The 14,047-nt window shown below is 34.5% G+C and overlaps 1 protein-coding gene across 1 annotated transcript in view; it reads right to left on the bottom strand.

Annotated features, from left to right (window-relative positions):
• LOC137627062 (neuroligin-4, X-linked-like) overlaps positions 1 to 11,965 on the bottom strand; it is a 22,753-nt gene extending 10,788 nt beyond the window's left edge. Inside the window, exon 1 of the mRNA XM_068358045.1 lies at positions 11,885 to 11,965. Coding sequence (XP_068214146.1) covers positions 11,885 to 11,965 — 81 coding nt within the window. The remainder of the gene's footprint in view (positions 1 to 11,884) is intronic.
• Between the last annotated feature and the right edge of the window lie 2,082 nt (positions 11,966 to 14,047).

Below are 14,047 nucleotides of genomic sequence, written 5' to 3'. Positions count from 1 at the left end.
ACAAGTTTTTCATATTCATATTCATATAACCCATTTATTATACTCCTCATTATATCTGGATTCTCTTTACTACGCGATCAGAGACTCAAGGGGAAATCAGCTTTAAGATAATAGCCTCTGATCAGCCGGGGAATTGAACCCGGCCTAAGAAACTGAGAGTTCATTGACTTAGTAATTTACCCAAGAAGAGGTACTACGTTAATGGATACTCAGTTTCCTGAGACCAGGATCGACTCTCAAGCACGATCAGAAGCTATTATCATTATCTTTGAATGGATTCCCCCTTGGGTGTGTGATCCCAGGCAGAAAACATCAGACATTAGGGGGCGCATAATTTATGGCTTATATATATATATATATATATATATATATATATATATATATATATATATATATATATATATATATATATATATATATATATATATATATATATATATATATATATATATATATATATATATATATATATATATATATATATATATATATTAGTGTGCTACTCTCGTTAACACACATTGAGTATGTTAGTTGGGATGTTACATCTTCAAGTAAAGTCAAAAAAGTTAACTTTAAAATGGTTTATTCTTTAAAAACAACAGTGTTAACATCTCCATCACAGGAGTATAGCTGGTTTGGTCGGATGACCATTCCATATGATATATTCATAAGAACTGGCTAAAATATCGATATCACAGATATCGTATAGTCAGTTATCTCAGCATTTAAACACATAATGTAAACTAAACATTAGTATAGGAAGACACCTGCATCCGGTGGCAACACAACTCTTTCTCACGGTTCGTATTAGTGTTTATTCTTCATAAAAATGTTACATTGCTGAGATATGCTATTCGCATCCGGCTATGATCTGACTACAGCACTTCTCACACTAGCTTCTACTTCCACAATGACGTATTACGTCATGTGTTTTAAACATGTAATATATGAGTATTACATAAGCTCGCCCAGCTATCTCAATTTTTTTTTTTTTAATTTAACAACATATCAAAATATGTTTACTATGAGTGTGACTGGATATATGTATTATTCTTTGTTTAACTTTAGCCATAAGCAAATGAGGACGAATGTTGAAATAGGCACATTAAAAAAAAATAATAACAATAATGCATATGAACCGATATTACCAAAGCAAAGAAATAATGCATGATAAATACAGATCACATATATGGTACATTGCTAGCAAATGATTATATGATACCAAAAAAAAAATACTGATATACATATGATTCGGTAACTTTGTTAAAGAATAATTGTTACCTTAGTCAGAAATATAGATTATTATAATACGGTAATTGATAAAAATATTTGTTACCTTGGTAATGATACAATTTTGGCGTACAAACATGAATTCCTGGTACGTACACGTACCACGGTTTCGTACATATATATATATATATATATATATATATATATATATATATATATATATATATATATATATATATATATATATATATATATATATATATATATATATATATATATATATATATATATATATATATATATATATATAGGGCTTATACATTTTATTAGGTGCCCATAGATTCTGTTTTTTTTTTTAACATTCCGGCTTATATATTTTATTAGATGCCGAAAAAAATTATTTATTTTTTTAATTTTTTTTTTAAAAAGTTTTTAAAAAATACAAATGTTGTATAGTGTCTTCAATTACATATTACTAGCGTACTAACTGCCTTTCGGACACAACACTTTTCCGAGACAATTTTACTCCTTTTAGCGAATGAAGGGGCCACTTTCAAACGGCTTTAAATTGAATTATATAAGGAGTTTTGTCTGGACATGGCGAAACGTTCTATTTGAGCTGCAAACTATTGTTCCTTAACCTACGCCAAACAAAGATGTTAACGGCGATAAATATCATCACCGTCACAACTGTTCCTGCTAGTAGTATAGGGTGAAGAAATTCTTTATAAGTCGGTGACGGGTGGTCCATCTCGGTCCATTTCATCAACCGCTTGGCTACCTGTCTGCTGTATGGGAGAGGTAATGATGGAACCGTTGTTGACCACATGAAGTTCGTGAAGTAGGCTCGTTCTCTGATGATGGTCTTGACACCTTTCACCATGGAATTGGGGGATGTCCCGATACAACCATCTACTGCAACGAAGATTTGGGAATAGGACGTGGATCTGTCCGGGCATGATACATTGACGCCGGCTTTGTCGTATCGTATCCACGAGTCGTTGTTCAGTCTGCAATTGAACTCATTATTGTCAAAGGGATAAAGCTTATCCAGACAATTTTCACTTGTATGGGAGAGAGCACCGTCTAGCACTATACCTAACTTGTATGAATCCATTAAGCTTTTATGGAATTCAAATGAGTCAGCTGTACATATTTTTCTATCCATTGCGTCTGAACAGTGAGTTAATTGATCTAAGTCTTTAATGATCGTATATGTTTCCTTGTGTGGGGAAATCAATAGCGTCCTGTCAAACTCGATATTACTGGATTTGAGTGATTCATCATGAAAGTCGGAAATGGTGATATCCTGTAAGATTGCCAGGCATCGGAAGAATCAAAGAGAATTGTAATCATAATCCTGTTATTTTCAACGCTTACTGTCAGTAGGCTGTAATAAAATTCTAACCTACGTGCGTCTAACAAAGGAATATAGCCTAGTTTCTCCCTTCCGTTCTCCACAATTAACTTTAAGTATTTAATTGGCAACAAATGGGGTGACAGTACACATTTAGTCGCTAACGTGATAGCTTCCAAAAAATCTTTTGATTTCTCAATAAAATTTGCAATTCTGTTATGTAGGTAATCTATTTCTTAATCATAATACGTTAACGTTGCCAACAAATCCTGTACTTCCATAATCTGATTGATATTACTTGAATGTTCATTTACTAAACTCATAATTTGATTGATTGAAGCTAACTGATTCCTTAGTTCTGACATAATCAATTCATCTTCATGAGTCAAGAACTCAATTTTCTTATTTTTATTACTAATTTTAAGATGATTGGAAATTCCTAAACCTAAACCTGCAATAGACCCAAAGATGTTTAGTACAGCAAAAATAAACGGGTTACGTTTCTCAATATTTTCGTATCCTACAGTCCACATCAAAAGGTCACGAGCCAAAGATTCTGTCTCGTAAGTCTTATTTTGAAGTCATCAGATAGCATCTCTGCAACTTTTAGTGTCGATCCAACCGAACTCTCTGTATTCAAAGGAAAATGTCTTCTATGCAATTCATCTAATGAGACAGCAAACCTTGAAGTGGCGTTAAGCTAGTGACGTCATTCTCTGGGAGAAAAATTGCTTGCATTCGCACTTCTACAACTGCGTTATGTGATGTAATAAAAACGTCTTCTTGTCTTTCAACTATAGTGCCATATTTAAAATCTATACTTTTAGTTTTAGAGCTCATCCCACACGAGAAAAATCTCTGAGCGAACAATATCACTCCCAACAACAAAAAATTCATCATAGAAACCTGTAACGAGAAAAACATATGTAATTACTCCTGTATTAAGAAGAAAACTTTTAACATACAAATAAAAATCTCTCCCTCACTTCTTTCCCTCTTATTTTAATTTCTTATGTGAGACAATGGTACAATTCTCTCATCAGTGGGTTGGGATACGTTTTGAACTCTAAACCTATTGGCTGTTAATGTTTCCAAAATGTTAAATGGGCCTTCAAACTTAGGTGTTAGTTTATAATTGAGTCCTTTACGTACATTTACCTGTATGTATACATTATCACCCACGGTATATGTTTTAGTTGGCTTTGCTATTTTATCATGATTCCTTTTCATTATGATTTGCGATTCTTCTAAATTCTTTCGAAGTATATCAAAACGACTTTTGCTTGCATTTATACATTCTTTTAAAGGATTTGATAGATTAGTTATAGGCGTTAATACATGGAAAGGCGTTCTAACTGGGGTACCATACAATGCTTCGTGCGGTGACATTTTAATTGATATATGATATGAATGATTCAGAGTACTCAGTGCCGCAGGTATTGCAATATCCCAGTTGGGGTCTGATCCCCCTAGTGTTACTCTTAATATATTTAAAACCTTCCTATTTGCTTTTTCCACTAGCCCATTCGACTCTGGGTGATATATCATGGTATTTATTTTCTTTATGCTAAGGAATTCACACAATGAGATAAGAAAGTGATTATTAAATTCTCCACCCGAGTCTGGGATTATCATGTGTGGAATTCCATGTTTACAAATGTAACACTCGTAAAACTTCCTAGCGCATTCAATCGCAGTTTTAGTTTTAAGCGCTATTAGTTCTGTATATCGAGCTAAAGCATCTATAATTACTAAGAGGTGCTTATTTCCTCTGTCTGACTCGTAAAATCCTGTTATCAAATCTAAATGTATTCTTTCAAAGGGTTGATTGGGCACGGGATAAGCCCCTAAGCTGACGGGTGTTTTCGTATGCCCTTTGTTTTCCTGACATGTGCGATAAGTAGCTATGTGTTTTCTTATATCTGTAAGCATCGTATGCCAGTAAAACAATGATTTGGCTTTCTGTGACATTAATGAGAACCCCGTGTGTCCATGCAATGGATTTGCATGCAGCCAATTCAGGACAGTGGAAATAAGTGAGATTGGTACCACTACCTGGTCGTTAGCTACATGAGGAGTATTGCAGGTTATCCATGTCACGGTCCTACACAGAATATTATCTTTGGTTACATAATTCTGCTGCTTATACTTTATATATCCCTTTTCCTTATGATTGCCTTTCAAAGAATTTATAATTGTTTCTAATTTCTGATCTTTTCTTTGCTCAGTCTGTAATAATTCAGTGCTCCAGCCCAAATCTTCTTGTTCAGATATTGTTTTAACAATAGGCATGGATGTTGATATATCTATTAATTCAGCTAAAGGTTCCGTACAAGGTGACACGGGATTGCGTGATGTATCAGCAATGATATTTGCTTTCCCAGGTAAATACCCGATTCTCGCAGCAAAGTCTTGAATGATCAAATGCCACCGAGTTCGTTTGGGACTGTGGTTGAAGCCTTTAAAGAATTCGGTTAGTGGTTTATGATCAGTAAGAACATTAACGGGATAACCGTATATTATGAACTTAAAATGCACTAGTGAATTAACAATAGCTAGTCCTTCCTTGTCTATTTCTGCATACTTACTTTCGGAAGTTCTCAGTTCTCGAGAATAAAAAGCTATCGGGAAAAATTGTTTATCATATTGCTGAAGCAATACCCCTCCTACTCCTAAGTCTGAGGCGTCTGTTGCAATGAAGAATTCCTTACCGAAGTCAGAAATTTTAAGATAGGAGAACTACACAGTTCATCTTTCAAGGTATTAACCCTGGAACGGTACGGTGGATCGTCCGCGACCCCGAGCGTCAAAAAAAGAGGTTTTTCTCACGTGACTCACCCCCGTGACTGAATTTGTGGGTGATCGACCTGCAGTAGGTGTCTCGCCTACACGCTCTAGTAGTGTCCAGATGTGCATTGCTGTAGCTGTACTCCTTCCCCGATTTCTGAGACGCGTCGGGGTCGAGCGCGACCGAGTTTACCCTTCTAAGGTAATTTGCATAATTATCAAAGTTATTACGTATTATGGAATTGTCGTAGAATGGTGCAACTTGTATAGGTTATCAGTTGTGGAAAGTCTTGGTGGATTGTTTGGCTACCATGTGCATGATTTTTTTTTTAGTTAAAATTTCGTTCATCACCACGAGGACCATTTTACCGCGAGTGCCCCTTTTTCATTTTTTTTCATTTTTTTGCTAAGTCATTTTTCCGTAAGATATTGCCAAATAGTGTCGTAAAACTTTTGCTTTTTTAGTGTTGGAAAGTGTGTCTAGATGATCTGGCTACCCATGCGTGACTTTGTTTTTGTCAGATACGACATAGTTATTGGTATATTAGATATTTAACTGCGGTTGCCAATTTCTGTTTTTTTTTAATATTTGTAAAAATTTACTACGCAGTAAGGAATTGCCGTATATTATTGATTTTTTTTTTCATGTTTATGTGTTAGAAAGTGTGCCTGGATGGTTGGGCTAACACGTGCATATCTTTTTTTTATCTGAGATGCCGTATATTAGAATGTTGGGCATTTTTCCCCGAGTGCCCCTTTTTATTTGTTTTGCATTTTTTTGCTTAGTCATGTTACCGTAAGGAATTGGCAAGTAGTGTCGCAAAACTTATATTTTTATAGTGTTGGAAAGTGTTTCTAGATGATCTGGCTACCCATGCCTATTTTTTTTTTAGCCAGATATAGCGTATATATAGGTATGTGTTCGATTTTCCTGTGATTGCCCTTTTTTCGTTTTTTCCCATTTCTTTCAAAATTACTACGTACTAAGGAACTATCACAGAGTAATGATTCATTTAGATGTTTATTTGTCGGAAAATGTGCCTTGATGGTTTGCCTAGCACGTGGCTGAAATTTTTTTCTTCTGAAATGCGTATAATAAAATGTTGGGCATTTTCCGCGAGTGCCCTTTTTTATTTGTTTTTAATTTTTTTACTTAGTCATGTTACCGTAAGGAATTGGCAAGAAGTGTCGCAAAACTTATATTTTTATAGTGTTGGAAATTGTTTCTAGATGATCTGGCTACACATGCCTATCTTTTTTTTAGCTAGATATGGCGTATATATAGGTATGTGTTCGATTTTCCTGTGATTGCCATTTTTTCGTTTTTTCCCATTTCTTTAAAAATTACTACGTACTAAGGAACTATCACAGAGCAATGATTCATTTATATGTTTATTTGTAGGAAAATGTGCCTTGATGGTTTACCTAGCACGTGGCTGAAACTTTTTTTTTCTTAAATGCCGTATATTAGAATGGCCATTTTTCCACGAGTGCCCCTTTTTATTTGTTTTGCATTTTTTTGCTTAGTCATGTTACCGTAAGGAATTGGCAACTAGTGTCGCAAAACTTATATTTTTATAGCGTTGGAAAGTGTTTCTAGATGATCTGGCTACCCATGCCTATCTTTTTTTTTAGCCAGATATGGCGTATATATAGTTATGTGTTCGATTTTCCTGTGATTGCCATTTTTTCGTTTTTTCCCATTTCTTTCAAAATTACTACGTACTAAGGAACTATCACAGAGTAATGATTCATTTAAATGTTTATTTGTCGGAAAATGTGCCTTGATGGTTTGCGTAGCACGTGGCTGAATTTTTTTTTTTTCTGAAATGCCGTATATTAGAATGTTAGCCATTTTTCCGCGAGTGTCCCTTTTTATTTGTTTTGCATTTTTTTGCTTAGTCATGTTACCGTAAGGAATTGGCAAGTAGTGTCGCAAAAATTATATTTTTATAGTGTTGGAAAGTGTTTCTAGATGATCTGGCTACCCATGCCTATCTTGTTTTTAGCCAGATATGGCGTATATATAGGTATGTGTTTGATTTTCCGGTGTTTGCCATTTTTTCGTTTTTTCCCATTTCTTTAAAAATTACTACGTACTAAGGAACTTTCACAGAGTAATGATTCATTTAGATGTTTATTTGTCGGAAAGTGTGCCTTGATGGTTTGCCTAGTACGTGGTTGAAATTTTTTTTTTCTGAAATGCCGTATATTAGAATGTTGACCATTTTTCCGCGAGTGCCCCTTTTTATTTGTTTTGCATTTTTTTGCTTAGTCATGTTACCGTAAGGAATTGGCAAGTAGTGTCGCTAAACTTGTATTTTTATAGTGTTGGAAAGTGTTTCTAGATGATCTGGCTACCCCTGCCTATCTTTATTTTTAGCCAGATATGGCGTATATATAGGTATGTTTGTTCGATTTTCCTGCGATTGCCACTTTTTCGTTTTTTCCCATTTCATTCAAAATTACTACGTACTAAGGAACTATCACAGAGTAATGATTCCTCTAGAGGTTTATTTGTCGGAAAATTTCGTTTTACTTCTTTTTTGATTGAATATCATCTAATTTTTTTAGCTAAAATAATATATTGTTTTACATTTTTTTTTCGATTTTATTTCCCTTAAAAAAAATTTTTTTGGGTCAGAATTTTCATTTTATAGTCGTAAAATAATCGAAAATTATCCAGCAACCCACCATACAATTTTTATGCATATCCAAGAATAATTAGATTAGTAAATAACACCTTGAAATTGACATACCTCTCCTACATTTCAAGTGGCAGATTAGGAAGTCTGAGTCAGTGTGGTTGGCGGCCATTTTGTGGACATATCCGAAGCGTAAGTTGCCCTATCTATATATATTCTTGTTCCCTATAGAATTTGTGATATTTTGGTATATTTTTACCTGCATAAATATCATATTATATATTAAATATATTGATTTTTTTACGAAATTTCTAAGTACTCAAAAAATTACCTTTAGATATGGCCCCTGATATAAATGTAATTTACAAAATAATGAAGATTTTTTTACATATTTCTGTTTTAGGATAACATATGTTTATTCCCTAAAAAAATTAGCCACTTCCTATTTCATTTGGGTACCCCAAAAAATTCATGAAATTTGGACAAATATTTTTGGCCAAAAAAAGTTACCCTTTTTTTCTCATTTCAGATCTTCACCTCCATGGGTCTGACTTCATCCAAAATACATTAAGATTTGTCCTAAACATTCAAGATTCAATTCCTAAAAGGATTTGTGTATATATGTATAAACTTTTTTTTATGAATTTTTATGTAAGGTCTTTTTTTCTACTTAATTTTTTAAAATATTTATAATAAATAGTTTTTCTGCAGATGAGTAGTATTTATCTTTACAGTTTTTTTAAGCATTCATTGAATTTTTTTTTGGCAAAAGAAAAAAGGAGGTTACTGCAAAAACTGATTTTTCAAGAATTTTTTTTGGCGTCGGGGTCGCGCGCGTCCGAGTATACCCTTAAAGAGGTGTCCGAGGAGCGTACCTATCCAGGGTTAAACGCCTGTTGATGCTGCTCAAAACATATGAAATCTACACCCTTCTTCGTAAGATCAGTTAAGGGAGCAGCTATTATGGAATAGTTGCGTATAAAACGCCTCTAATATCCACTAAAACCAAGAAATTGCTGTATTCCCTTGACATTAGTAGGTATGGGAAAGTTACGGATAGCCGACACCTTATCATGGACTACTTTAAGACCTTGGCTTGACACCATAAAACCCAAATATATCAATTCCGTTATGAAAAATTCACACTTACTAATCTTTACCCTTAAGTTATGTTGTCTTAGTCTCTGTAGTACTAGTTGTAATTTACGTAGATGTTCTTTTAAGGTGTTGGAAAAGATTACAAGGTCGTCCATATAGGCATGCAATATATCCCCTAGCAAGTCTCCAAACACTATGTTAATCATTCTTGTAAAGGTTATGGGAGCACAACGTAAACCAAAAGGCATCCGTAAAAATTCATAATGTCCCCTGGCTGTGCTGAAGGATGTGTATGGGATACTATTTTCTTCTAATGATATCTGGTGGAAGCCTTTAAGTAATTCCAAACTGGTAAAATATTTATTCTGACCTAACAAAGAAAAAATATCGTCAGTACATGGCACTGAGAATCGATCAGGGATCGTCTCCTCATTTAGACGACGGAAGACTACGCAGATACGCCATGTTCGATCTTTTTTCGGTACAACTATTAATGGAAAATTAAAAGGGCTGTTCGATTTCCTAATGACTCCTTCTTCTAGCATTTTACCTACTTCATCATTTATTTCATTCTGGAATTTCATAGGGAGTCTGTACGAGGGTACATAGATAATTTTCTGCTTGTCCTTTAACTTTATTTGATGCTCGATCACATCTGTTTTTCCTAAGGATCCACCCGTAGTGGAAAAAACATCATGATATTTAGTTAAAGTCCAAAAATTTTCTTCTGAATTTCTTCGTCTTGAATGTCCTTACTGATTTTATTTTTAATAGATCGCAAAAGGGATTCATCCGTAACTGATTGAGAGTGATTGATTTCAGCAACGGTAAGAATACGATGTTTATAAACTTCTACATCCAAGATATGTTGATTTTTGTGGATTACTAAAGTGGTATTTAAATGATTACAGACTTCAATATTACATTGTTGATGTGAGCCTACTGTATAAATAGCTTGTGTGACAGACAATCTGTTAGTTTTCAAAGTGTCGGGAAGGATTAATATTTCAGATCCCGGTAATGTTTTCTTTACTTGCATTATTAAGTTCGAAGGTACGTTTGGCTCGATAGATTGCGTGCAAGATGATATTACGAGTGAACGAGAATTCTGCTGGGTCGCGTATATTATTTCTTTATTAGTGAGACAAGTTATTGGTTCTTCAACATCCGTTACGGTTACATTTGTCGTCTCCTTTTTATTCAAAACTGATTTTAAGGTATCAGAGGACTTGGCAGGTGGGGGGGGGGGTAAGATAATGTTTTGATTGCCCATACATGGGTATCCTATAATTACAGCTGGATACATATCAATGTTTTGTACAACAACAAATGTATTGGCAAACGTGCGTTTACCGACCTTGAACTGAACATGAGTTACGCCTATTACATTTAATTCATTATTTCCTATACCCGAGAGTCTCACTCCGGATTTTTCTATTGGAAAGTTCGAAAACAACAAATGATGGGTCCTTAAATCCATGATATTACGTGGACTACCAGAGTCAAAAAATAACGTAAAGGATTTGTGTTCTAAATATACAGCATATAATGTTGGTCGTAACTCATTTTGGCTTATATTTGTATGAATTCGTTGCAAATCTACGGTAGCATGCACTGATTTACTTAATTCGGCCATGTGTTTCATAGGAGAATCTATTGCTTCAAAATGATCTGATAAAACATTAAATTGAATATTCAATACTACTGATGTTGACATGAATGACCTTGACCCAACATCACTCTCTTCCCCACTGGAGTTAATTATGTGGTATTTGCTTTGCTTTGCACATTCTGAAAATTAGTCTGACCTTGCGAGGTCTGGTTTGATGACCCAGGCTCAGCGTTATTCGAAGAACTGTATGTTTGTTTGGGATTCTGAACTACATTGACGTTAGGCTGTTTCTTCTTATTAAAATGAGGATTTTTCTTTTTATTTCCATATGGAACTGACTGTGGAATTGACTGTGTATTTCTTGGATTCTGTTGTGTCTTACGCGAGTAGCACTGACTATATGAATGAGTCGAACTATTATGTATCGAACAGAATTTCGTTCTGCAGTCCGCGATCAAGTGACCTTGACGTTTGCAATTATAACACGTCATTCCCCCAACTTGACTATTATTAACTACATTTACTTGTTGTGGCTTTGTTTCATTTTTTTGCAAAAACTTGAGTTAACACGGGATCAAGGTCAGGAAACTTAGACATGTGTTTCTTCATCTGCTTATATACATCCAATTCCATACTTACAGGCGTTAACATTTAATCAAAATACCGCACTAAAGCTTCAGGCAACATAAGTGTCATGCAAGTTAAATACATTAAACGTAAAAAATCTTTCACGGGGATGTTATCTCTAGTAACCCAAGTGGAATTACCTAAAATATCTTGATATTCATTAAGCCTATCAGCTATGAGAGCTGCTCTCTCAATAACATTAAGCCAAGTCATAGTGGCTTGATTAAGTGTATTTCTTAACGTTAATACTACATCCAAGGCTTCTTCACCCCCATACACCGCGCATAACCTAACTTTGAAATCATCCCAGGTAACTGCTTCTTGAAATGAAACACCTCTTAAATACGCACTCGCATCCCCCTTAGAAAAATCTATAAAACTTTTAGCTTCTTGTAATTGTACAAAAGGGTCTACAATTTGTTTGGCATTTAAATGGGCATCGACGGAGGAAATCGATGACTCCACATTTTGAGGCAAGAACCCATTAACCCGACCCTGAAAAGGAAGGATTGCGGATCTAGCATTTACAAGCGTCACAATCGGGAGGGAGTTAACCTGTCCTGCTGTTGCGCTACTTGGTTCAGGGGCTGGGCTCACAGGGGGTGTCATGTTTACGGTATTTCTTTTCCTATCTCTTCGACCCCTTGCAATTTTATCAAAATATCTATATGAATACAGACGTCTACTGCGCAAACGCATAAGCACTAAATGATAAAGTTTATAACAAAATTCCCCAAAACAATGATACTAATACAAAGATATTTCCCGAGAATTTCTGAAAGAAAACGGAACACAAAGATATTTCCAGAGAATTTCTGAAAGAAAATGGAATTAGCACAAAGAGAGAAAAAAATTCTAGATGAGAATTCGGAGTTGAACACAGTTTCCTTTATGAAAGAAATTAGGAGATTAGCAAACCACTCACCCCAGTAATAATCAACTAACGACTTGTGATAACTACACTTCACTGCTCAATACTGAAATGAATAAGAAAATGTACTTGTACTTAGCTTATATGGTGCTGTGTAATGTCGTCATTTCCTTTCTCTCTCTTGATGTTTGGGTGAATGTTATCGGTCCGATTTCCTCTCTCACTCTCTCTTGATGTTTGGGTGAATGTTTTCGGTCTGATTTCCGTTGAATTTGTTGCTTCCTGGATATGTTTTGTAAGCATTGAACGTCAGTCCTTGGTTTTCTTAGGATGTTGATTGAAGATCCAGTTCATCAGTTTGTATGTATAACATTCATTAAATGTTTCATTCTTCGATGGACTATGATACTTAGTCAACATTGTAGATTCATTACTGTTGATTTCTTGAAGATCTTTCTCTGGTTTTTAGTTTTATTCGCTGATTCTTGAAGATCTTTCTCTGATTCTTAGAGTTTTATTCGTTGATTCTTGAAGATATTTCTCTGATTCTTAGAGTTTTACCGCTGCCACCATTTATTAGTGTGCTACTGTTGTTAACACACATTGAGTATGTTAGTTGGGATGTTACATCTTCAAGTAAAGTCAAACAAGTTAACTTTAAAATGGTTTATTCTTTAAAAACTACAGTGTTAACATCTCCATCACAGGAGTATAGCTGGTTTGGTCGGATGACCATTCCATATGAGGTATTGATAAGAACTGGCTAAAATATCGATATCACAGATATCGTATAGTCAGTTATCTCAGCATTTAAACACTTAATGTAAACTAAACATTAGTATAGGAAGACACCTGCATCCGGTGGCGACACAACTCTTTCTCACGGTTTGTATTTGTGTTTATTCTTCATAAAAATGTTACATTGCTGAGATATGCTATTCGCATCCGGCTATGATCTGACTACAGCACTTCTCACACTAGCTTCTCCTTCCACAATGACGTATTACGTCATGTGTTTTAAACATGTAATTTATGAAAATTACATATATTATCTTGTTCCTTTGGCAATTAATGTTACAAACTTAACCTAACAATTACTGTATATTCTTAGCAACAGCTGCTAATGGTTCAACTTGATGGATGAACCTTTGGCCTAACCACCTCAAGCTAAGTGATGTACCATTCATAAAGAAGAAAAAAAATATGTATGTTTTCAACATAATTGTAACATGTCAATTTCTGGTCACATATTAAAACTTTAATCTCCATTTTAAGAAAGTATTGTGAACTGCAGCATCCATTTGCAGCCTTAAAAATAATGTTTCCCGAGGGCAAAAGATAAAACCATCCATTTGGTCTTGAAAGCTTTTTTCTTCTTCATCTTCTGCCTTTTGTAAAGGTTCCGACACTGAATTATTCTTTAGTGTTTTCCAATGGTTGATTTGCTGTCTGTGTCTCTGTTTGCAGGAAACAAGAAGAAAAAGTTTATCAAATGGGACTTTATGATATCGTAGTCTCTATCTTCTTCATCTTACTGCCGGGGATTCCTTTAGAGTTTAGAGTCGACAGGATTAAAAGGAATATCTTTTTTTTTCTCTTTTTTTTCTGTCTATCATATGTAGAACATTTATCTTTGGAAATATATTTCATAACCAAGGATTATTGCTCCATGTAATATATATGATATTCCAGTTTGTCTAATACAGTAATATCGTACAGGAAGAATTATTTTTTAAATTTATAAATATATGCAAGATGTATGATATTGAAGTATCATTTTCTTAGAGGAGAAGTTTTTGAATAAGAGATTTTCAGTGAAA

This window comes from Palaemon carinicauda, chromosome 34 (assembly GCF_036898095.1).
Source record: "Palaemon carinicauda isolate YSFRI2023 chromosome 34, ASM3689809v2, whole genome shotgun sequence".
In the NCBI taxonomy this organism is placed as follows: domain Eukaryota; kingdom Metazoa; phylum Arthropoda; class Malacostraca; order Decapoda; family Palaemonidae; genus Palaemon; species Palaemon carinicauda.
Note: the sequence above shows the minus strand (reverse complement) of the source record. Positions and strands in the feature narration are given on the sequence as shown.